Genomic DNA, 26,817 nt, shown 5'->3' on the forward strand with positions numbered 1-26,817 from the left:
CAAGCGTTTGTTTGGGCGTCGAAATCCTTCGTCCCCCGGTTTACACCGGATGGTGCGAAAAACAAAAAACAGCCAGTGCGCAGCAGCGATGTGAAAGGTCAGAGGAGAATGGCCCGACTGGTTCAAGCTGACAAGAAGGCTACGGTAACTCAAGCGCACTTTACATCCACGGTGAGCAGGAAAGCATCTAAGTTTCCTATTAATGTGGTGCAAAGAATTCCATAATATTAATCAACAATCTGTTTTTATATTCTGTTTGTGTAGCATTTTGTAGCTTTGTCATGAGGCCAGGGTGATGAGCATGAAAAGCTGCATCTTAAGCATGGGTAACGCTAGCAACACCAGCAGTGAGACAGAGAGCTTTCAACAAGGAAAAGTTTATTAATTGAAAGACAAGCCACAAGTAAGTAAACAACACTAAGAAGCTAGCCTGAGCTCAAGTCTGAAATATTCAGAAAAACCAAACTACATGTGTCTTGGATATTTCTTCTATTTTTCCTCGTAAACGACACACTAAAATGTTAATATATGCCTTTATAAATATAAAAGTTCCCCAGTTTTGTCATCCTTCATGTAAAATACACAATACAAATCACTCTACACATATTGGTTAGCTCGTACCAATTGTTCAGAGAATATAATTTACTAAGAGAAATTGGAACAACACGCAAAAAGAAAAAACAACAACAAAAAAAAAAAAGTTACAAATTGTATGTATATGTAAAGTACATTACTTTGTCCAAAAAAGAGAAAGAGGGCAGAAAAAGAATCACAATGTACACTTTAGTGGTTAAAGAAAGGGCGAGTAAATAAATAACCATCGGTTTTAGCTCAATATTTACAACTAAGACTGCTTTTCCGAGCAGGGTCGCTGCTCATGAGTACCACAACGCTTGTGCTTGCATTAGAACGCGCTACAGCAGGCCACGGCGCACTACGTAAACTGTCAAATGGCACTTAAAAGATTCCCGAAGCATTAAGAAATGAAAAACGATCACAACCACGCTACAAATAATAGAAAGAGGAAAGAAAAAGAAGTGACTGGGATAGTGCAGCGGTCATAATGGTAGACTCCCAGGTGTTCTACGGTTCCCATTTTAAGAGATTTAATACAGTTATTAGTCAGCACAATGGCAAGATGAAGTCGTGAATGTTCCTCTGAATGTGCATATCTGTGGTAGGTGTGTGCGAGTCGATGACGGTGAGGGATGTTTTACAGTAGGGACACCTGAACCACGTGTAAGAGTAGACCTTGTTTTGAGCATGCAGCTTGAACTCGACTGTTTCGCTCTCATAGGTATAATAATTGCAGAAGTGGGCAAACGTTTTGTCTGCTCCAGGAGGTCTTGGTGAAATTGAAGGCACTGAAGTCTCTCTACCAGTGAAGCTGCCTTGCTAGAACTAGAAGAGCCTTTTCCTGTTCACTCCAGCTCCGGGGGTTTGATATGTTTAAGTCACGTGTTCTTCACAGCCTTTAAGTGATGCATACCTTACATCAAGTTAGGGTCAGCGCAGGTCTAAAACATCTCACGCAACATTCGAGGGGTGAAAAATTCACGGTTTAGTATAGTAGGGCGCAGAGTTTGGCTACTTCCCAAACAGCATACCGTCCTATTTTAGCCGGGGGTCGGAAATAATACTCTAAGACAGTTCTATGGTACACGCTATGCATTATTTAGTGCAAGGTTGCTGGACTTAATGTTTTCAAAAATAAACACACACTGAAAAGGAGGATAAAATAATCATGTTTAAAAAAAAAAAAGTTAAGGTTATCAAGAACATGGGATATCAAGTATACTGTGGTAGAATTTAATTAAGATATGGGTCATCACAACCCAACCCTATCTTGTGGTATGCAATTTGGGATGTGGCCTTTTTGGAAAAGTTATTTTAAAGGTGACTCCTAAATGGCTCAGTTACATCCTAATCTGCATAGTTCACTATACAGGACATGTTGGCTCGCTGTTTCATTTGTCGAGAGTTAAATTCAAGTACAGAAAATTAGCTTAGAAATTAGCCGTGTCTCCGTCCCCCTCCAACCCCCCAAAAAAAAAAAAATAGAGAAATGACCATTTACCTCAATAACACACTAGTGCAAGCAAAAAAATTTTTTTTAAAAAACAAACATCCAGTGAGTTTGCTCTCAATGTTTGACCTCTGAATGCTTTTAACACAGTAGTATGTGATTTGGGACACAGCCGTCAAATCTAGCAAGGCCAACTTCAGTGCGACCTACAACAAGGGTAGGGCATTTGGGGAATTAATCAAATAAATAGTTTGTAAATTGAATTAGAACAGTAGGCTTGTGGTTAATATGGCAGAAACTCAACAGGCAAGATAGAACACATTATTGTGCGCTGGCACAATATATATAATATATGTAAAAAAAAAACAAAAAAACAACTGCAAAATCTTGACATTCTAGCAGCACAAAAAGCATGCAAGACCAAAAGCACTTTCGTTTACAACTAACTGATGGTTAAGAGCTCTTCTCACTCCAGGCACAAGAGGATACAACAAACCGTCTCACATTCATACAAAGGAACTAAATTAAAAACATGATCGTTGGAAAAAGTGGCAGATAATCACACAGCTCAGTTTCACAATCTCTGTATTTCCTGTCAGCTGCCTCAGGTGTGGTGGTGAACAGCTTGTTGCTGTAGAGAAAGCCACTCTTCCTATTCCAGTTCACAGATTGCACTCGGAGTTGAAAAGAAAGTCAAGCTCCCGCTTCAGTTACTTCGGCAGAAGAGTCAGTTATTACTTTATGCAAGACCGTGATTGACACTTTACCTCGCTGTAGGAGTCAGAAACGAGTGTGTGAAGATTGTGCAGACAAAATCATAATTAAAAAAATGAAAACATGATCAGTAGTAAAGAAAATATTGTTTTCCAGTGGGTTTTTTTTTCTCCCTATTACACAACAATCAGTAAGTCCAAATACCATAATAATAATAATTAATAAAAGCAGTCCATGCTATAGTCTGTGGCTTTTACAGGAGTGCCGCTACACAGACTAGTTTTATATATAAATAATCTCAGATGTACTGGATGCTTCCCCCAACCCACAAATCTCTGAATGAAATGCATCACAATCTCCTCTTGAGTAAAATGGCATACAGTCTGAACTCCCTTCACAGTCAGTGCACGGATCGACCAATCAAAATAAAGAGCTACAAAAGCGACACCACCTGCTCAGAAGCAGCTATACGACACAAAATTATGAATTGGTTTATCATATGTATATATATATATATTTATACCAATATATATTTTTATATATATCATAGCAAAGAGCAAGTTTTGGTCCCCGGTAGATATCCAGTGTGTAACGAAGGGAATGAACGATGAATCGACGAGATTAAACAGTACGACGTAACGCACATCAAAACTTGTGGGGCGTTCGTCCAACGGCTGGCACCACTGGTGTGAGGTAGGGTGACGGTTACACAGACAACAGAACAGACACGCACACGGAAACGCACACAGATCCCTTACTAAAAACAATCAATCGACAATTCGAATCAGCTCACGCTGATGACGGATTACAAATCCAGCCACTAGTCCAGGTGTTCGATATCTAGCAGTGAATATTTCTTTGCAGCGAGTGTTCTAGTAGAGAAGGAACAGCCTCCCTCAGTGCGATACAGTAGTTTCAACAAAACGGAAAAGCTGTTGCTGGGTTAAGGCACTAGCATGAACCCGAGGTACATTAAATCCCTGACATTAGCTCGGTTTTATGACACGGCACAGGTGCGAGAGAGGATGCGAAGCTATACGACAGCCTGGAACAGCCAATATCAACACTTCCTTTTTTTTTTTAAAAAAAAAAAAAAGGTCTGCACTGAATACATACTTGTACAGGATGTGAAATTAATCCTCTCCTAAGTTCAGACCAAGAGACTGATTCGACAAACAGAAGGCAAGGAGAACAGCTCAAGGAGGAGGCTGGACGTATCTGGACAGCTCGCTTGAGATTATAGCAGCACGATACACAGCAAGATTTCCAACTCTGACACAAAGCTACATGGGGGGGGGCAAACGTAAACAATGACCAACAGTACAAATACATTGAGCTTCAGTGATGCGTGTTTTTTCCTGTGGAGCTAGTGGCATGGATTTGAGTTCTTGGTCATCTGGGGGGGGGTTAAATAAATAAAAACGACCCATTCTTTTCAGAGCAGGGACGTTAACATTGAGCACCTTCTCTCCTTCAAGGGCTGCTCGGAATCAAATAGACTGATCACATAAATGAAGTTCATATAATGGCAGTGCAGGACTGAAGCATCTGCTGATGTAGTGACGTGATCAGACCCTGCTGAACAGAAGAGCGCATGTTACATGTCGACAGATGAGATGAAAATGAATATAACTAGGTGTCATGTGGAGGGATAAGAAGAAGAAGAAAAAAAAAAAAAGATTCGAGAGAGCGCTGGTGAAAGTGTCACACAGAGGCATAGGCGTTGCCAGCCCCACTGCAGTGACGGATGGTGGACTGCTGCATCCCCATTGTACCCAGCATGTCTGGCTGTACCACACCCACTACAGCGCTGCTTCCGTCCTCCATAGTCCCCACCTGCAACACCTGAATCACCTCTGCCTCCGCTTTCTCTTGCTTGGCCAGCGGCTCCCCTGCCTCCTGCATCTCCTCGTCCAGCTCACTGTCCATCTCGCTTACTTCGTCTGGTATATGGAAGAAACGCTTCAAGTGAGTATGATGGTTTAAGATTCCCAGTATTTTTACCAGAACTAGTGATTAACTTCCACAGACACTGCGGTTAGGTCTGACGCACAACAGAGCGCCGAAGAAACCAGAACCTAGCTCGCAGGCCGAGGTTTAAGCACGCTTACCTTTATCAATGTTGGTAGGTGACATAGTATTCAGGTCATCAAACTGAAAAAGGGCAGAAGGGTAAATGGTTCAAACAAAAACAAAACGACACACTCAAATCAGGACTCTTATGATGTTAGGGCATTCAAATGTGTATCAAGGACAAAAGTTTATCTCGCGCACGGGAACAGCCTAAGATTTACATGCTCGCAATGAGCGGTCTGATTAATATGCCAAAACAGCCACTCATGCCATTCAGTTGGTACTGCTGCCAACAAATGTTGGAAAATAACAAATCTGTTCACGAGACAGCTCATACAGCAAGACAGGCAAGCAAAACCTGATGCGTCAAGTCTTCCAACGGCCGAGTCAGGGATCGATGGGGCAGTTAGTGAGGAGTTATCAGGGAAAGATAATTGACAGAATTGGTTTAGTTAGAGGTATCGTGTTAAAAGGAAAATAATCAAATCAATAGCAGCATGGTGTGATCCAACCCAAAGCGGATTATTTTCCATGTGTAACACATCCCAATGACTGCAACACTGAATGTATTATGGACAACATGATAAACGATTTAATGCTGTCGAAACAACAGCAAGAATTACAAATCAGAGCCACTGTTAACCATTTTCTGACCAATTAGATTCAGGAATACAAGAGTGCTGTGGTATTACTGGAGCGGATGACTCATCAATTCACAAACCCATCAGACCAAAATGGAATTTAATCTGACAATTAAAAAAAAAAAGTTTCACTAAATAGTGAATAAATAAAAATTAGAAGGATGTTTTAAATGAGGAAAATACATACCTCTCCCATAACCCCTATAGGCGTCTCTCCGGTCGCCTGGGCGACACGGTGCTCCACCAGGTAGAACATGTACTCGTCGTAGAGCAGACGGATCAGGTGGAACGAGCCGAAGCTGGCAGCACTGCGCAGGGTCAAGTCTCTGATCACCATCGAGCTGCACGGCAACACAATAACAGTTTAAAATCTAAAACTTAAACAGACTACGGATTAGCTACGCTTATTAACATATTCTTGTTGGATAATGCAGTAAAACATGCTTAAAATGTGCTTTTTTTTTTTATCAAATGGAACTTGTGTAAATTGTACAACCCCAACTCCGAAAAAGTTGGGACAGTATGGAAACTGCACAAAAACAACAACAAAAAAACCCCCCCAAATTCCAACCAAAAATACAATTCACGCCGTACTATATTGAAAAGACTAACACGTTATTTGATGGTTTACTTTGTGAAATTCATTTTGTTCAGAAAATATACACTCATTTCAAATCTGATGACTGCAACACACTCCAAAGAAGTTGGGACAGTCGACTGTTAACATCACCTTTTCTTTTAGTAACACTTAAGTGTTTGCGCAGGGAAGACACCAGGTGGTTAAGTTGAGCAAGCGGAATTTTCCTCCATTCGACCGTTATGCGTTTCTTCAGCTGCGCAACTGTACGGGGCCTTCGTTGCCTTATTTTGCGCTTCATAATGCGCCACACGTTCTCAATGGGAGACAGGTCAGGACTGCAGCAGGCCACGCTCGCACCCGCGCACTCTGCTCACGCAACCATGCGCTTGTAATCCGGGCAGAATGTGTTGCTCCAAAATGTGTACTTCTCTTTCTATAGTAAAGCCTTAACCTGCATCTGTGGATGCAGCGGCGAATGGTGTCGATCAACCAAAGTATTCCCGAGCCCATGTCAGGATACCCATTACAGACTCCTCATGGTTTTCAGCCTCACCCTTTAGACACTGTGAGAAGAACATTCCCCAAAGACAAATCGATAGGATCTTCTACACGTGCATGATATAATAATTTTAATCTCTGTGTTGGATTATTTGCTGACGCATCTGGTAGATTGGTGAGCCTCGACCCGTCCTTGCTCTTGAAGGACTCGGCGTTGTTTGGAGGCTCCTTATATACACTATGATTAGACGATCGCCTCACCTGTTTCACATCACCTTCTTATTTCAACTTCTCACATCGATATTAGTCCTAAATCGCCCCGTCCCAACTTTTTTGAAATGCGTTGCATGCCTCAATTTCAAAATAAATATTTATCTTCCAAAAAAAAGCTAACTTTTGACGTCTTTTGTTTAAATACAAATCAATCAGTACATTTACAAATCACTCCTCTTTGTTTTTATTAGCGTTTTCCCTACTGTCCCAGCTTTTGTAGAATTGAGGTTGTAAAAATGCTGAGCTGCAAAAACATGTATTTTCATATCTGTAGCCACTATTAGAGGAAATTGCTTCATTACAATTGGGACAATCTTGCCAGTTCTCACTTGTGTCAAAATTATATATAATTCTGAAACACATTAGCTCTTCTTTAGATCAGTCCTAAAATTCTTTATGAACTTCCAAAAGGTAAACTACATCTTGGAATGGAATGAGAGTGAGAAAAGACATCATTGTAGGCCATCTCCCTGCATTTTAAATTGTTTGAGATATCGGCACCCGAGATACGATAATAAAACAGTCCTTTAGAGGCCAGAGTATATAATACAAGTCCACTAACGTTATATGTTCGATAAAGTTGGCTCGAGGCACCCACATAAGAGGCCCAGTGAAACTCAATAGGAAAAGAAAAATGGTGGCAATAACGACACAATAGAAGAACAATAGAGAGGAGGCTGTGTGGCATGAGGAACCCCAGCTTGCCTATAAAAGGACCACTTGAGCAGGAACTGGCGGGCCGCTTTAGGGAAACTTGGCCTGTCCTCGTAGGGCTTGAGGACCTGACTGACGACGTTGTCGAGCCAGGTGGCCCACTGCTCCAAGGAGCTCTGCTGCTGCAGTGTAGCCTTGAAGTCCTGCTCGAGTCGCTGCACCATGCCCTCCTCGCACTGGCAGACCCATGATGCCTGCTCCTGCACACCACACACACACACACACACACACATACGTCAGTACTGCTAAGGCTACAGCCTCCTGCCGACACGGTTTTCATAGAAATGGACCAAGAATCCAGACACTACTCCGTAATTTGTCAAAGAGGTGAACTCCCATTTTGAATCCATCATCGCAGCTTGTATTTCACACACGGATGCAGTTCGCCTCAGTCAGAGGATTGCTCTGCTGTACTCTACGTGACCTATTGATTCTTACATGATGACTCATTGTGAAGGAGTCATTAATAACGAGCGCAATAACACAAACGGTGAATCAATCTCAGATGTGGGCATTATCGTTTATACTCTAATACAGCTGGAGGCAGAGTGTTTCGCTGCACCGGAAACTGATTGTTGAAAAACTCCCCCGTAAGCGCAAGCTAGAGGAGACGGGAACCGTGATTAACCTGCACGTTGGCGAAGTCCACGCGGTTCAGGTCACTGAGCATCTGGTTGATCTGTGAGGTGTTCTGCAGGACAGCACGCGCCGCCTGGGCCAGGTGGTTCAGAGACGTGTATCTGCGCAGGGTCTGCGCAAAGGCACTAACAGCGGATACCTGAGGCACGGAAAAAAGGGTTACGTTAAGAACAGGGTGTTACAAATGAACATCATGTGACCTGTCGTATCGGCTGCTGGCTGACGTTTCCTTGCTAATGGAAGCAAAGTGCCGAAGAGGAACGAAACACTTCAGGATAGGCTTGTACTGAAAAATAACCACTTTCAAGTCAGGTGGTAATGGTGTCGCACCCCCTTATTGTTAATTATTTTCCCATCCTTGCGTATCTAGTTAACTCTTCACGATTACCTTTTATTAGAACTAGCCCTACAAACACTTATATAAAGTTATTCATATAATTTGCATTAAGTTACTGAGTAACTATACAATAATAATTCTTCAAACCCGGCAGCATTTCTACTGATGACTGCAAGGAACTGAGAGGAGGATTTTGGTTTACAGAACACATGCAGTTAGCGAGCAGTGTTGGCCAACCTTGGTCTGGATCATCTTCTGGGGAATGGCGCTCATGGCGTTGGTGAGCCAGCCCTCAAGGCTTTTGGCGAAGTTGCGGATGGCTTGAGTCAAGGCACCTGGAAAGGAGGGAAAGGAATGATGTAGGTACAGTATGCACAGTGTTTACTGTCCATTTGTTTAGAATAACATTCAGTGATTCGATGTGTCTCGATTATTAGCTCATTGATATTTAGATTAAACCCATTCAATCACTCAAAACAAGTAGGACCATCAATGATGTCACTGCTTACTAGGAATGGGTCTGAGGACATCAGGGATGAGGATCTCCACTAGAGCCTGGTACATCAGGTGATCACAGGTGTTCATCCACTTTAGCACGGCCTCGCTCTGGCACAGCAGCAACAGCCTGGCACGTGGCAGACGCCCCTCAATCTCACTCATCCCGCTGTACAAAAAAAAACCCCGCACAGACCTTAGATTGCGCGTTTAAAAAAAAAAAAAAGAAGAAGAAGATTGAGCCACCGGTGCATGGGCGGTAGTAATGGAAAGCAACGCACCTGTTTTCAGTCATGGTGATGCCTTCTATTGAGTTGGAAGGGCAATAGCGCCAGAACGTCTGCCACAACTTCTCGATCAAGCTAAACTGGAGGTTTACCACCACATCCAAGATGGCCTTGTGAGCCAGCGGGACATAAGCAAAACATATTTCCATTCAGATGTTTTCACAAATGTTCTTTTTTCCGACATCAACGCCACAGCACTTTCCTGCAACGTTTTGAAGCGAACTCTAAATTGTGGAGTGAAATTAAATTCGACGGGAAATGCCAACACTTTACACGAATACTACACTTACAAAAGGACAAAAATCATAAAGTGTGTAATGCTCTATAAAAACCCTCTCACCTCGCAGTGTTCTCTGTACAGTATCTGAAGAGCCTTGATGTCCTCCATGCCGACACCGTCCACTCCGTTCTCTCCGAGATCGAGCTCTACAAACTCGGGGATGGCCCGAGACGCGTCTGCAAGTTGGGATCGTGTTGGTTAAAATCGTTCCGTCGTTTAAAAGGTCACGCATTCATATGACGCGCCACTTCTTCATCCTTACCCAGGAACTGCTGGTGGTGCTGGCTCTGCGCGAGGACCGTCTGCTCGGCGGCATTGGGATGGTGATGCCCGCTGCTCGGGTAGTTGTCTCCTAAAAAGCTGTCCGCCTTCTGCACAGACTTGAACCTGTAAAAATCGCATGATATTAGAGCAATTAAAATCATAATTTAAACTACTATTTATGCTTAACATTAATAGCGGCGCGTACCTCTGTTTCTGATGCACAGGCTGCTGCCGCAGTGCCATGTATTGCATGTCCTCCTGCAGCCGGTTCAGTGGCGAGTCTGGCTTCACCCGGATCCCGTAATAATGATACTTGGAGTTCCCCCTGCAATCCAAACACGGCGTTAGCTGACTGACGCTCATGAACGCGTAAAGGCTCTCGAGGAGGCCACAGGTTGAAGTACCTGGTTCCGAGGCGGCGTGTGCGCAGACCCATGAAGATGGAGCGGATGAGTTTCCCAAATGATGCGGCGTTGACCGGGTCGAGCTTCTGCTCCTGGCAGTGGCGCAGGTAGTGGCTGTAGAGTGTGGAGCGAGGCAGACTCACCCCTTCAGCAGTCTCATAGTTATCCAGAAGCCACTGCAGCTATAGGAGAGCATGGGTGTGATGTTTAGCTATTTTAATCGCGTCACACGTTGTAAAGCATTCTAACTGATGAACATCAGAATCCACAAAGGGTGAGACACTTTTTTTTTTTTTTTTTTTTTCCCCCCTTCCAAACCCTAGTGTGATTGTTTACATTTTAATTTTGCAAGCAGGGCTGTGCGATTTAATTTTACACATTATAACATCTTTACAATTTTGGAAATCGTGCTATACACGTTATTAATAAAGCAAATCTGCTGAGATTTACAAACGAGCAAAATCGAGCAGCGTCTTTATATAATCATATACATCGCCCACCACTACTTGCAAGACTTCGATCTTTAAATATGATACACTAGACATCCAGGAAAGTGTCAAAATGAAAGAAAGAACGCTGCCTAAGCCCCACCACCTAAAGAGGGAGAAACAGACAGAGCGCAAAAATGGGGAGGACAGTGAAGAAAAGAACAAGGAACCATCGTCATGTTTTTGTGACTTACATGGCTGTTGAGCAGTGAACTTCTCTGACTGGACAAACCCTCAGACTTTTGGAGCGTCTCAATCGCCATTTCAATCTGATAGACCAAAGAGCAAAAGGAAAACAACGGAGGCGAAAATAAAAATAAAATAAAATAAAAACACAGAGGGGGGGGAAAACAAAAAAAACAAAGGCTGTAGCGACAGAGACCCATACTGAAAACCACCATGATATGCAGTAATCAGTACAGATTAGCAGAAAATAAAACCGCGTCAAGCTTCCCGAACACCAAACGAGACACGGAGCGAGACGGCACAGCAGATTCACATAAATAAAACCGTTCACATTCAAAGGAATAATTCACCCAAAAATGTGAACAGTGCAAGCAGGTGTAGTTTTGATTCAAATAAACATGTCTGGGAGAAGTGTTTCTTTGAAACAGGTTTGAAACATGCAACATTTCTGCAAAGCAACACACAGCGGTCTTTCACAGAACACTACCACACCTGACCAGCAGAGGGCAAAACTCATCTAGTAAATCAATCATCTTACGGCTCACCGCTTGTGGGGAAAATCTTCTAGAATTCTACATGTTTAAAATTTAGGTTCACCCTTATGTTCCGCTCAGTACTTTTATTGATTACTTAAAAGCAGATGTACAGCTGAGCTGACCTTTTATTTTATACACTTATAAAATGAACTGAAACATTAATTTCTCATCTAAATATTTCAGGAAAAATTCCCAAATCTCTTCTCTATTTATGCGCATCCGTGGGGGGGGGTGGTGGGAGAAAAATCCTTTTCAGCCAATTTTGTAAATACAACATGATATTAAAATTGAATATCAGTTTCCATCATTTCATTATGGTCACTAGTTTTGTTCTTAACTCAAACAGAACATAAGAGTTAAGTGTTCATCCTCCCTTAACAGTGAGAGAAAGCAGGTGATAAGGATTTGATCACTGGGTTTTGTTGTACCGTAGCTGGAGAGGCCCTGGTGGTCTGTGCTGCAGTGTGAGGGGCGGAGCCGTCCATGGCGTTGGACCCGATCAGGTAGGCCCCTGAGCTGCTGATGATCTGACCCCCCGTGAGGCCCATAGCCAGCCCGCCGTTAGTGCTGCCGTTGTTGGCCAAGCTGTGACTCGTCACCACCGTGCTCACCTGAGGTGCGGCGCCTTGTGTGTCAAAGTAGCTCCCGCTGCTGTTCTGACTGTACAGCTGCGGCTCCGAGTACGAGTATGTGCGTCTAAGGAAACACACGCGCACAAGCAGACGTACGGTACAATTTGATACGCAGGCATGAGCATCTTTCTGTGTGGATTTACATCTGCATCTTACCATATGAACACTTCCGAGTCCAGCTACAGACGTGCCATGACGACGTCACGATATCTCCTACACATGTTTATGGAAATGTGATCCAGCTTTTTTTCCCCTCCTCCCTTGACCAATATTTTATCTTGGTGGGTGAATAATAGTAGAATAACGTGGGTATAAATATAGCAGAAATTTCCGCACATTTTCCTGATTCTTAAATGTGAAAAAGCACAAGCCAAAGCAGTCACGACGCCTGCTCTCTGCAACGGCGGTTTTGTGCCAAGTAACGTTTTAGAGCACACACACGAGGTTCCCTTGTAGACCGTTTCTACCAGCTGACACATTTTAATTGGTATCTCTTTTCTACCAGTTTACCACCCACCTATTTTAACCCGATATGATTTTAAAATGCCCCCCCAAAAAAACCCCAAACGCCTCTCTTCACAGAAATAACGCTTCTAAAAGCATCTGACTGCTTGTGCCATTTTTTCATCCAATCTTTGTTTCTAAAAACAGGTTCTCATGGATACTGAAAGAACGCACGGTGCATGTTTTAATTAAATCACCGCTCTCGCTCTGCTTTAATACGATGACAACCTTTGTCAAAGATCAACTTTAAATACATTTAGAAACCCTGCTCTTCAGCAGAACATTTTAATTTTGTTTCAAAACGGATTCTTATTACAGTGTAGAGATTCGATCAGGAAGTATGCCGGGTGTGATCGTTAATACGTTACGCTATGCTTTCACTGCGTTTCTGAAGGCATATCCTTGACATGTTGCCTGGGAGTAGTATAAATGAAATAAAATCGAAGTACGCTCTATGAGATGTGTGCTATATCCTATAGTATATACACACTATTTAAAATAAAAAAAAAAAAAGAAAGAACGAAAAGGAAAAGGAGGTCCGACGTGCCATTTAGTGAAGGAGTTTCATTATACGAGGTGTAAATCCGCTTCATGTCCTCCACTTCGTGCGCATAGTGAAGAGCTCTCTAGCTCTCGGGCCCGGCACGGCAAGAAGACGGCTTCTTTGAGACCTCTTGTCAATACATGCAGTCATCGTCAGGTGACCGCACACAATTTACACCCCCGCTGGGGCTCAAGTGCCGTCAGCACCAACATGTTTTTGTGACAAGACGCTTTCTCGCCTTCCTCATCGCTCCAGCCCGGAACACAAGGCAAGACACTCGAGACAAATACAGGGAGCGGATTTGTCTCTCTTGTTGTTGGGCAACAGAACCGACCCTTAAGCCGGGCTCTCCGACCGGTGACGCGGTGGTTTTTGTTTTTTTCCCACCCTAACGGCCCGATTTGCTGTTGTGTTTGTTGACAAAAACAGATGCGGGTTTCTTTCCCCATGTGCTTTTATGCTTTTAAGCTGGAATACAATGTGATTGCAGATGTGGAGTTTTCACTAGACAGGTTAAATTATCGTGAAAGGATGAAAAGTGCAGCACGAAGCCATCATACACACGCAGTTATGCATATTTCACGCCGATAAAGACGCTAGGTAGGTTAATCTTTATTGTCAAGGTAGCAAACATGACGTGCTACACGCTCATATTCTCATTTGCTTCCCTTAGTCAGGGGATCAATCACCCTATTTAACTAGCGCCTCGTACTTTTTTTTTTTTTTTCTTTTTTTTTTTTTTACATTGATACCTACTACGTTTTTCGGATTCTTGGGCAACCAAATCACAGGACTGGAGTTTTTTTCCTTGCTTGACGGACTAACTAATAAATTCATAATTTGTTCACCCCTGAACCATATCAAATCGTACATGAGAGCAGTTTTGGCTCTTTTTCTGAAAATTTTATCTTTAAGATATATGGAGATGATTTTGCCATGTCGGCGCACTCACATGGTTCCGTTGGTGTAGACGCTGCTGTTCTCCTCCACGTACTGCACCTGGGACGGGTACACATGCTGCACCTGTTGAACAGTCTGTGCCTGCGAGAATCGGAGAGCACACGTGTAAACATATAAAAGCTAAAAACAGCAGCACCGGTGGTGATGTCGGCACCGGAGACCAGCTGACCTGTTGCTGGACGGGCACCTGAGTGGGCACCTGCTGGGCGGTAACAGCAGGCTGCACAGGCACGCTGGTCTGGAGGGGCACCGTGGACGAGGAGTCAGCGCCCGCCTCTGGGGTTTGCATGGCGCCTACACGGCACGGGGGGCAAAAACAAACAAATAAACAAACAAACAAACAAAAAAAAGCAGTGGTGTTTTTAAAAATTATATTTAAATACGAAATCTGTTCCAACATGACTTCTTCACACATTAACATCCGACTGGTGTTGGTTAAAAATGAATAATGGCGCTCATGTTACTACACAGCAGATATCTGATACGACATGCAGTTTACTCATGATATACATCACATGTAGGGTTGTTACGGTTTCACGGTGCCTGAGCACAAACTCACACACAATTAATTAAACACTCACAGGAACTTCGAACAGGTCTGAATCACTGATCTTTGTGTATATATAAATAAATAAACAAACTGGATAGCTCATGGCGTCACCAACAATGAAGCTACAGCGCAGTCATCTCTGACCCCTCAACGTTCTGAACGCACTGGGGGTCGTAATGGGAAATCATCTGTTTTTGCTGAGTGATTTTTACCCATCCAGGTCACTTAGCTCTCCTATTATTTTGGAAAAAAAAAGTTAGATCCATTATGTTATGGGGTCAAAATGACTTCCCGGTTTAAATATTACACAATAACAGCAAAGAACAGCTTAAAAGAGTAAACCTTTAAATACGGCTTGTCCGAAACAAGCCATAAGGAGAAACGTTTGCATACGAGTCGGTTATGTTACTCTCTACTGCAGCGTCACACGTGTTCTCTCGATAAAAACCAAGTTTAAGCAACTGAGGTAAGATATATCAGTAGACTTTTACAAACACATGTTTTGCAGGCTTTAAAGTGTCTATTCTGAATATAAAATTATGCGGCGTAACTTTTGGTTACGTCGAACGTTCACTGTGGTCATTTTCTGAAACGAATATTAGCTACGGCGCTAACGTTAGCTTAGGAAAAGAACCGCACATGGTTAACAGCAAGTTAGCTTGTGGTCAAGTTGGATATCTGCTTACAGATCAACACCACTGTTCACAGCACGTAGGAAACCGGAATCTGTTCGTCTTCACAGAATTAGTTCTTCTCTCCCAGAGTATAAAAAACACATTGGTGAGAAATCATGCGGGAGAGGAGGACACGTTTTGAAGATGATCAGAAGATGGAGGTTTTGCTCTTTCTTTTCAATTTGACCCGAGCTACTTCCGCATTCAGACGGCTCTTCAAAGAAAGAAAAGCAAGTAAAACATCCATATATTATACACACACACACACACACACACACACATTATATATAGATAGATCAGTGTCTATACTCCATCTTTATATTTGGCTCTTTTGGTTTATTCTAAAGTGTTACTTTCTAATCCCAGTGAAATCTCGCATTGATTATAAAATGCTATTATTAACCTATAAAGCACTAAACGGTCTCGCGCCACAGTATCTAAGCGACCTTTTGGTTTTCTATGATCCGCCACGCCTACTTAGATCAAAAGATGCAGGCTATCTGACGGTACCTGGAATAGTGAAGGCTACAGCAGGGGGAAGAGCTTTCTCTTATAGAGCCCCACAGTTATGGAACAGTCTTCCTATTAGTGTTCGGGACTCAGACTCAGGATTAAAACGTATTTGTTTACTCAAGCCTACCCTGACTAGACTTTGTTACGCTAAGCACAGTCCTAATAATCTCCTCTCTCCCTCTCTTCTGTCGAGCCCCACACGATTTTATAGAGATACTAGGAGATCCCGATCCTCTCCGGACCTGCCGGACCCGTTTAGGATGTCCTGCCTCTGGATGGAGCTCTCATCTTCTCCAATTCCAGATTGCTGGGACCACGGCTGCTTCTAATGCCAAACAGACTCCATATAAATCCATAATGAACTTTATTCACACTATCTGTTGTGACCCAGATGAGGACGGGTTCCCTTCCGAGTCGGGTTCCTCTCAAGGTTTCGTCCTCTAACATCTTGGGGTTTTTCCTCACCACCATCGCGCTCAATTGGGATAAATTTGCACTTTTCATATCTGTATACCATGTTGATGTTTCTGTAAAGCTGCTTTGAGACAATGTCTATTGCAAAAAAAGCGCTATACAAATAAAATCGAATTGACGAACAGTTACCATATCAACACAAAGCTAGTCATTTATATTAGCGATCAGTGATCAGAACTCTTTTTAAACTCTGTATCCTGTAACAATCTGCAGATGTGTACCGGGTACTTCTGCTTTAAAACGGGGGTATTTTTATTGTTGATTATTAGAGATTAGGATCGTTATCCCCCACTCTACATGGGAATAAGGATGCATTTGTGTTTAATCTCTGCACGGTCTGCATAAATTACAGCCTGTGGGCACTTCTACATCCTTTAGCGAACGCTGTTTTGCAGTTAAAAGCAGCACATGGGGTCATCTTGACAGTTTTCGTCCGTTGGCGCTCGGCGCCCCCTGTCGGTAGGGAATCGTAAAATGGCCACCAGAGCACTTCCGGTGGCTTCGCCTACTGCTGGTAGTTTAGAATTCTATCGATCTCTCTCTCTCTCTCTCTCTATTTAAAATATATGAACGTCTGAACGCTAAGAACACAATAAAAATGATATCAATATCAAGATCATGAATCATTTTATCTCACGCTCAGATCTACACCTGGCATTTATACGTTATCTACGTGTGCATTAGACTGGAATTGACAGTCCATGTTTGCAACACTGTTTTTTTTGTTTTGTTTACTGGGATAAATCACTCCTTCATGCAACGCTGATCTGACGCACTGTATAGACTGCATTTACACCTGCCTGAGCCTCCGGTTCAGTAGCAATGTTACTGCTACCTGATGGTGAAGGGTGTAACTGGGACCCTTGACGATCATTATTTCGAGGGTTCATAAGAGGTTGCCTCAGTGCCTCAAACACTGCGTGTATACCAATTACGCCACATTATGGGAATCCACAGATGTTCGTTTTAACACTGATAAGTAGCTGGAAGCAGTGGACTGGTTTAAAATCATCAAATAAGCAAATAAAGCAGGTTAGCCGTGTTTCATGCGTCAAGCGTACTGCAGTGTACAGCTATAAAACTATATTTACGGGAAGGAAATGTCTCGTGATTCTGTAAGGCAGTAGAAGACGTACAGTGTTTTAGGGTCTCAACAATTGTTAGTGTTTTTAAGATAAAAAGCCAGGTTCTTTAAGAAGTGGCTCATCCTAATGCTGGGCAATGCAACATGTTAGATATAGTGCTAAATTATTATTTGAATGTATGACGCATATCGGTACTTTGGTTTAACCTTTATATCCAATAACACTATTTCTTACAGTTCCCTCCACCCTTGGTAAACATGAGCAACGAAGGCTGTGAAAAATTCTTTATTGTTTAACCTTTCTTCTGCTCTCATGGATATCAAACAATTGCAAACAAAACAGGTTTATCAAAAAAAATATATATCTTGGTTAAACATGTGAGAAACAATTAATGGTACCCTTTTAGTCAGTACTTTCTGCTAGCTCCCTCTGCCAAGATAACAGCTCTGAGTCTTCTCCTATAAGGCCTGATGAGCTTGAAGGATACATGGCGAGGGATCTGAGAGCGTTCCTCAATACAGAATCTCTCCAGATCCTTCACATTTCAGGTCCACGCTGGTGGACTCTCCTCTTGAGTTCATCCCACAGGTTCTCTATGGGGTTCAGGTCAGGGGACTGGGATGGTCAGGGCAGGAGCTTGATTTTGTGGTCAGTAAACCATTTCTGTGTTGTTGATGATTATGTTTTGGATCATCGTCCTGCTGGAAGATCCAACCACGGCCCATTTGAATCTTTCTGGCAGAGGCAGTCAGGTTTTCATTTAATATCTGTTGATATTTGGTAGAGTCCATGATGCCATGTATCCTAACAAAATGTCCAGGTCCTCTTGCAGAAAAACAGTCCCAGAACATTAAAGATCCTCCTCCATATTTAACCGTGGACATGAGGGACTTTTCCATACGGCTACCTCTCTGTGTGCTCCAAAACCACCTCTGTGTTTATTACCAAAAAGCTCTATTCTGGTTTCATCTGACCGTAGAACCCGATCCCATTTGAAGTTCCAGTAGTGTCTGCACACTGAAGACGCTCGAGTTTGTTTTTGGATGAGAGTAGAGGCTTTTTTCTCGAAACCCTTCCAAACAGCTTGTGGTGATGTCGGTGACTTCAGATTGTAGTTTTGGAGACTTTCTGACCCCAAGACACAACTAACTTCTGCAGTTCTCCAGCTGTGATCCTTGGAGATGTTTTATCCACTCGAACCGTCCTCTTCACAGTGTGTTGAGACGATACAGACACGCGTCCAATTCCAGGTCGATTCATAACATTTCCAGTTGACTGGAACTTCTTAATTATTGCCCTGATGGTGGAAATGGGCATTTTCAATGCTTGTGCTGTTTTCTTGTAGACACATGATTGATTGATTTGACTTCATTGTCCACCAATGTGGAAATTCTTCTTGTGGCTTCTCATAAAACACACAATTATACACATACACATTAATATAAAGATTCTCCTCACAAAGAGTTGCTTACCCTTCATTTAATATTCTAATGATCACTGGTCCAGGCTGTAATATTAAACATTAAAATACTCTCAACATTACTTTTGTATACCATTTCCAAAACATCAAAACTCTTAATTTTACGCTTAAGAAGTAACCTTTGACTTGCTTTACACCAGTCTTCACGAACAACCGCATTTTTAAAATAAGCTTACTCACTCATTACTTGATGTTTAGAACAAAGTTGCACGAGAACCATATCAACAGCATAGTTAAACAGACCAGCTGTATTACTCTTCATTTGTAGCTCATTAGTATATATGGAGAACAAGAGTGGCGACAACACACAACCCTGTGGTGTCCCTGTATTTAAAACCAATCTCGACACTGCTTTATTAGACACCCAAAAACATTCACGAAACATTTGTCCAAGATGCGTGTCGGGCACGTCGGGCACGTGAGGTATTGCTGAAGAGCTGGAAGATGTGCAGATATAATCATGGGTATGAAAGTCCCCAAGAATAAACCCCGGCTGGTCCAAAGCGTCACAGAAACATTTTGTAATTTTCTTAGCGCTTCAGTATGTTTTGGTCCTGGCACCGTAATCGTGAATCAGAACCATAAGAATCAGCCCAAACTCTCGAGGTAAATAGAAGGGTCTTATTGCAGCAGAGATCTCAACCATGGGGCAGCTCTTGTCCGGTATTTTTTATTTTTTTTTATATTGTGTTGCCCAGTTATTGTCCAAATATAGAGAGAGTCCACCGCCAATTGATTTTCCCGCTGCTCTATTGTCCCGATCCGGTCTAATAAGGGTGCAACCATCCAGGTCAATATTGTGGTTATTCTCCGTTTCTGTTATTAAGGCATATTAAGTTACTGCACCTAAACAAATCTTCCGTCTTAACCCGATTGGTTAGTTCATCAAGTTTGTTATTTAGGGATCAGACATAAGAAAGAATAATCACAGGAGACAGGCGCCTTGTCTGTTTTTAATGCCACCCCTTGAGCCCCGTTTTTATTTTACCTTTATGTTGAGTCACTTTCCTTTGTCCCTCCTTTGACATGGATAGAAAATGTAGCGTTGCAGGGGTTCCTGAAGATTTACCGGTGCTCTCTTAGCGATGATACAAATCCCCGAGAGTAAATCCTCACGTGTGCGCCCACACCGTTCTCGCCAGGGGTCGAAAGGTTTTCCGGAATTAAGGAGAAGATCGAAATGCACGTGAACGCAGATTTTCCAGCCAACTCCGTTCTCATTTTCACTATCCCGTCGAGTCGTCGACCACATGTGCAACTTAATCGTAACGAAAAACAACTTGGACAAACTTAAAAGCACAAACAAACAAACAGAGAAGCTCTGGGTCTGCAGCCTGGCCACGCCCCGGAAGTGTGAAAACAGAAGTGTATCGGACTTCGTGTTTTCTGAAGCTCAACCTTTTGCCGCACTTCACAGCTACAGTCCTTGCTCTTACCCATTGTTATGAATGACTAAGTGAATTTGGCCTGTGTGTTACCTCATATTTATACCCCTGTGAAACAGGAAGTCATAGTCGAACAAATTTCCTGTTCCTAGTCACCCAGGTGTACTAATAAATAAGTAAGTAAGTAAGTAAATAAATAAATAAAAATATCAATGGGAATATACTTCAACTACATTTCTCAAATGAATTCATGGGGTTCCAATAATTGTTTTATTAAACAATTGTTTAAATTGTCTATATTAACCAAAGCTAATTATTTTTTATTTGCAATTGTCTGATATCCATGAGTATTTTTGTGAAATTTAATTTTTTTAAGGATTTTTTCACAGCCTTCTTTGCTAAAATTTACCAAGGGTGGTGATATAGGCGTACCAATCATTGTACCAATCATTTAATCATTTTCTAGTCGTGAAAAACAAAACAAAAAAAAAAACGAACAAACCCCAGAATACCAGTTATAGAGTTCTAACCATTTTACAAACCGATCACGATTCTTATAATTCATCAAGTCGTGAATTATCGTACAAAGTCGTCATATGTCGTAATACAGGAGCCCCACTGCACATTTCTACTAATGCTACAGCTCTCCTTTAAGGGAATAAAAATCAAAATAAAAACATTTCAGCCCAAATTCTGCTCTCCTAGCTTATTCCTCTCCCTCTCTAGCAAGGATTTTATTTGCATAATTTACTACTTATCTTTAACACACTAACACTTTGCACAATAAAATACGCACCGAAACAGACTCCAATTAATAAGAAACGTATAATAAAACCTGCGCACAAACCCCACACTCGCTCCTTTAACGACCCGACGGCGTCTGATTACTAAATTAAGAAAAACAACTATAAGTTTGCAGCTAAAATCAAATTAGGCGTACGCAACGAGAAAGATTACCTACACTGCCTACGCCTCGCATCTATCTCGCAGCAGCATAAAACACACACACACACACACACACACACACGGTGTAAATGTTTGTTAAAAAGAAGATGGAGCAGAAAGCACAGGGCTGAGAAAGAGAAAGCGCTTATCAGCCTGCGTCCATCTGCTCGAGCCCTGAAGAATCGCTGCATCTGTGACGTTACCGAAACACCTGGCCCAGCTGTGCTACTCGAGAGCAGCGGCAACCGTGACTCACCCATTACTCTGCATCAACGGCCTCGAAACTCAAGCCGTGAAAGGTTTCATCATGTTTTGGTTCTGATGAGAACCGACATGTCGAAGGTTGCTGGAAGGAATTAGTACATGGATAAAATAACTGAAACTAACCAGGCCTCTTTACACATTCTGACCGCTGCCAATGAATGGACCCTGTCGCAGTCATAAAAGGCGGTTAATAATTAAGCGTTTCCACGCTTCAGGTCTCGCGCGCCTCTCCTGAGCCTTTATAAACCCCCTCGCCTGAACTGGCTGCAGGCTACCCGAAATGACACGTCTACAAATTCCAAGATTATCACAAAGCCCCATGATTCATCAAACGGCCTACTGGGCGCAGTGTGTTGGAAAAATCTGGATCGTGATTCACCTCGATGAAGCGCTCGTGTGAGAGCGAAGGCCTCTCGCAGACGCTCGCCACACCAATACAAATACCAGAGAGGATATGAATAAAGGGACGTGTGCGCCGCAGGAATATCACCTTCAGTTCACCTGCATGACCTGCATACCCCACCTGTAACAGTTACAAAAGTGTGGATTTTATATTTCAAATATCTTCCTCCACAGCGTGGGGAAACCTCGTCACACGACAGAGAAGCCACGTGTTGTTCCGTATAGAAGTGTCTTGGTTTGGACCTGCCACTGCAATCACGCTCGGTCAGCACTACGCGTTCGTGGAACCCGTGCGAGCACGTGTACCGTAAAAGCTTTGCAGCCTCATCTCGAGTTTCATGTGGAATGAAGTTAAGGATGACGTCGGAAAGACTTATTACATACGAAGTCTCTCCTGGTTAATTATCCCCTCAGCTTACCGACAGCCCGAAAGACTTTCCCTAGAGGCTGAGCTCATGGCAACACGTCTCCCTCCTCCTCCTCCTCGCCTCCTGTTTATCATTTACCTGGAGGATACAGGTGCTGTTGTGTTCAGGAGCATGTGTATTCCAAAGTCTTATGTTTAGGAAGTCGTCATTTTCACTCTGCGTTTGGGAGTGCACATAAAACTGGATTTTAGGCTACTGATAAAACAAATAAACAGATTTAAAGCTATTAAAAAAAAAAAGAAAAGAAAAGAAAACGTAGCCGTGACCTGCAGAATTCTCATGCACAATAAACTACAGCCTCCAAACAAAGGCCACCTGCTCCCTGGCTCGCCCTGATGAGGAGTGGCGGAAAACTTGCCACAAACAGGCACCTGCCCGGCTTCTCCAGCATGCTCCCTGCCCCCCCGCCCGATCCCCGAGGCCCTCTGCACCTTCCGTGCATTCATGTGCTCCCCTGTGGCCCACTTATGTCCCGAACTCAGCCTGCCTCAAAAGCCAAGTGCTAACAAAGGGCCAAGAGGAGGGCAGCGTGCTCTCTCTTACTCTCCCTCCCTTCCTCCATCACTCCCTGTTTCTCACACACACACACACACTTGAGGCTTCATCGTGTGCAACCCCCTTCCTAGACAAATTTTTTACAGCTGCTTGGAAGGTTGTCTTGAAATGCTCTTACATCATTAGGCTGTTACTCCAGCGAATCAAATGCTACAAGAGCACCTGTTAAACGCAAGCACGCTTAACGCCGACCGAACCGCACATTTTTTTCTTCTTACACCGCATCACAAGAGATCAGATACAAGCTAACAAAAAAAATTCCTAACTTGACAGTCATAAGAGCAAAAAACAAACAAAAAAAAGTCCAAAACTGACTGATAATGAAAATGAAGTATTAACCTTCATAAAGCGATTTGGGGAAAAAAAAAAAAAAAAAAAACAGGATACAAAGAACAGGTGGTGCGGCCCTATAACGAGATCTGATAACCAGCCCTTTGACATCCTGTCCTCAGGTGCGGACATGCGGGGGAATATGGCGGGCTGAAAAAAAACTCAATCACCCCAAAAACACTTGGTCTGTTAGAGAGCGAGCGAGAGAGAGAACGAAAGAGAGACTCCCCCCGACTATTCTGTGACACAAATAACAGAAGTAAAAGCTGCTCATTAGTCCTACTACTTTACATAATTAATCTGGAAGCAATTTTCACGTTCTCTTCCTAATCGACGATTCTGTGACGCAATCACTAGTGCTACATTTTTGTTGCGCCCCCCCCAACCAAAAAAAATTGTCCACAAATCTGACAACTTGAACAACCGCTTAAAGCGACTCCACAGTGAAATGCTGTTACTGTTGACAATCAAGCATCACACATCGAAATAGTGGGTCTGAGTGATTCGTTTGCCAGTCCTCCCCCTCCAGGTCAGCCTAGCGAGCACCTGTCGAGCTCCTTACAACCTGCGTGTGGTGCACAGCTGTTTCTCCACCTAATGAAGACAACAGGGGGACCGAAGAGGCGGCGGCACGTCTCACTATGGATTCTGATGCAATCCTGAGAAACCATTCGCAAAACTGAGACGGCAAGGAATTCTGATCGAGGGGAGAAATAATAATAAATTAATATTAATATTAATAATAATAAAAAAACTGATCTGTATTTGTCTGTCAAGTTTAGGTGCCAAGAGACTTTCATTCCAGTGCCAGAGATGCTGCGATCGCTATAAATCACACGAGACAGAGGAGTGTTCAAACTGATCTCCTAACAGATGACATCCCTTTTATATTCGTTCGATAATTTCACACGCAAAAATGCACACCACAGTCACTGCTGTAGGACGACCGATACGTAGAAAAGCCATGAAGCGAGATGAAGTTTCTGTATCTTTTTGTACACCAGGTGCATTTGGTAAGATTAGTCTTTATGGTTAGGTGTGTTCAACATTTGAATAATTCCCTCCCATGTCCACGAAGCTCCTCCCTCCAGGATCTAGTGATCTGTAATTCCCTCCAATGTTTACGAAGCTCCGCCCCAGGATCTACAGTGGCCCTTGGAGTAGAATGTCTTTAAAATGACTGACAGGAGGCGCATACGAAAAATCCCCAAAACCAAAAACATTTCGGACCGCAAGTTAATTTTCCAAAGACGCTCTCTCAGCAACTTAATACACTTCCACGATCAATCATTTTCACACATCTAGGTTATTCGCACAAATAAGGAATAATAAAATAAAACCAACAACCCCACAGTATTACACCTTTAATGATCCAGATGTTGCATTACACACACACTTAGGGCCTTGAACAATACAGATGTGTAACTGAACTGAACAAACTCTAAAGCAAGGATTTACACAAACACTCTCTCCTGAAGCACACACACACACACACACACACACACAGAGAAATTCAGTGGTAGGAAAATTACTGTTATAGGATCACCCAAAGAAACTAACTGTATCAGGATCCATCCAATCATCACACAGGCCTTGGTATGAGGCTACTTAATGATCCAGCTGTTGTGCAGATGTACAGATGTCAGGTCATGAACAAGACAAGAAACTCAAAAACGAACGGGAGGTGAACTGGACAATATTACACCCGTATCATATCCACACGAGACGAACACAAACTGAGCAAAACTCCCAGCCTTCAACCCTGAGGAACCTGCTGAAGTGCTGACATCATAATAACACCGAGCTTATTTCTCAAGCGTCAAAACAAAAGACCAAATTGTTAACTCTGGACAGCTAGGCTAGCCTATGCTAAGCTAACAGCAGCTATAAGACAGCGCTATAACAATAGATACCGGAGCAAAACCTGAGCTGGGTTAACCCTCAGCTATCTGCCTGCCATTCCCCTAACGCGCTTTAACACCATTTCATCTCTCTTCGCTACATTTCAGCCTAATTCCTCCTACATATAACCTATATACGGTCAACAAATCCGTCCCTGGTTCAATTAGCATTATTAAGACACCTGCTCGAGAGTGTCAAGGTACTCCGCGTATTAGCTAGGAACACCAAGAGTTGTTATTACAACGACACAAAAAAGCAGCCATTTTAGAGAAATTAAAGCGTCGCGTGAAGGTTCTAACGAGCAATAAATAAACAAACAAACAAACAAACAAACAAACAAGGAAAACTAGCATGTGTAGCATCCGTCAACTTCAGCGTGCTAGCAATTAGCTTCGGAGCGGAGAGCGCCTCAGAACACCTGCTCCTGCGCCCTCAGGAGAAACCATGCCGGGAGCGTCTAAACAGACACATCCGCAGAAACAATACACACCTCGGCCAAGTCAGGAAACAAGTTCTGGTTCGCTATTAGACCTTATATTCGACAGGAATTACAATCCAGAAATGAACGACATCTTTACTTCATAAAAGTATTCGCGAGAGAGAGAGAGCGCGCGCGCGAGAGAGAGAGAGAGACGGACACATCTGTGCGTGGCTAAGCTAGCGTTAGCTCCGATGAAATCATATCCGTGTTGCTAGCCGACTTAGCAGCCTAGCGCATCTGGAAACGTGGCCACAATTAACAATACAGCAGATATTTCATTTGTGTAGCAAAGCGTCAGCGTGTACAAGCTGTAGGAGAAGAAGGGGGAAAAAATACCCCAGAAAGAAAACCAAGCAGCCGCGAGATATTCACCTGAACGGTGTGTGTGGAGATGAGGATGAGGATGGCAGAGGCGGTAAGGATGGAGCGCGAGGTGCTGGTTGTTGTTGTTGGTGGGTTACAGTCGCCACGACTACGGTGACTATGGCGCCGGATCGCAGGGCAACGGTTGCTATAAAGCGCATCGTGAACACAACCTAACCTTAGAGTGACGAGAAGCGTATACGTCACGAAGGGGGCGGGGCCACTACGCACAGCAAAGAATATTCGACCGGAATATTTCGCGTCGAGTAAATTCAACTCGGCGAACGCAAATCATTAAAAAACATAAAGAAAGCGACGATTTTAAGGGCTTATTTATTTATTATTATGAAAATTTTTTTTAGACAAGCCTCCATTTTAGATATTGTAAGCAAATAAATTATCATAAGAAAAACGTTAAACTCTTCGGATAAGCTGCATCTTTTAGCAACACCTCACACAAATAGTCATTAACAATGGATTCATTTGGGCGAAATGAGTGCTAAATTCTTTTGTTTAGCTCTATGAGGGCGGGACTTCCCCGTTCAACGTCATCGCCATAATCAAGGTTGGTAGAACGAACAGAGAAAGGAACTGAGCAACGTCTGTACCTGCATACTACCCTACTAAGCAGCATGCCAAGATAGTACTCGACTATTACCTGTAGGTTGCAATGCATACTGTTTAGTACAGTAGTATGCACTTACATATTCTAAGGTTTTTTTTGTTTGTTTGTTTGTTTTTTAATTTGATTAAAAATAATAATAATAATAATAATAATAATAATAATAATTAGCCTAGCACCTGAAATGATAAAGTTTGGAACTTCAATAATCAGATATTGTACTGAACTCCTCTCTCTGTATCATCATGCTTAAATATGTAACACACATAGTTATCATAATCACCACAGT

General features: G+C 42.8%; 1 protein-coding gene across 5 annotated transcripts; it reads right to left on the bottom strand.

Annotated features, from left to right (window-relative positions):
* Window positions 1–361: 361 nt before the first annotated feature.
* rfx3 (regulatory factor X, 3 (influences HLA class II expression)) lies at window positions 362–26,072 on the bottom strand. Of its 5 annotated transcripts, none has more exons than XM_017489253.3 (17): window positions 25,916–26,072; window positions 14,245–14,369; window positions 14,068–14,156; window positions 11,864–12,131; window positions 10,908–10,982; window positions 10,226–10,407; window positions 10,027–10,146; window positions 9,820–9,944; window positions 9,618–9,733; window positions 9,272–9,387; window positions 9,005–9,159; window positions 8,733–8,830; window positions 8,148–8,297; window positions 7,511–7,719; window positions 5,642–5,795; window positions 4,852–4,894; window positions 362–4,683 (listed from the first exon to the last, which is right to left on the bottom strand). In XM_017489253.3, the coding sequence occupies exons 2-17, from the start codon at window positions 14,362–14,364 to the stop codon at window positions 4,445–4,447; spliced, it is 2,259 nt and encodes a 752-aa protein (XP_017344742.1). In that variant the 5' UTR covers window positions 14,365–14,369; window positions 25,916–26,072; the 3' UTR covers window positions 362–4,444. The 5 variants fall into 5 exon arrangements, with proteins under 5 accessions (XP_017344742.1, XP_017344745.1, XP_017344741.1 ...); XM_017489256.3 differs by lacking the exon at window positions 25,916–26,072 and adding an exon at window positions 25,553–25,908; XM_017489252.3 differs by lacking the exon at window positions 25,916–26,072 and adding an exon at window positions 19,840–23,871.
* Between the last annotated feature and the right edge of the window lie 745 nt (window positions 26,073–26,817).

This window comes from Ictalurus punctatus, chromosome 16, assembly GCF_001660625.3.
Source record: "Ictalurus punctatus breed USDA103 chromosome 16, Coco_2.0, whole genome shotgun sequence".
Classification (NCBI taxonomy): domain Eukaryota; kingdom Metazoa; phylum Chordata; class Actinopteri; order Siluriformes; family Ictaluridae; genus Ictalurus; species Ictalurus punctatus.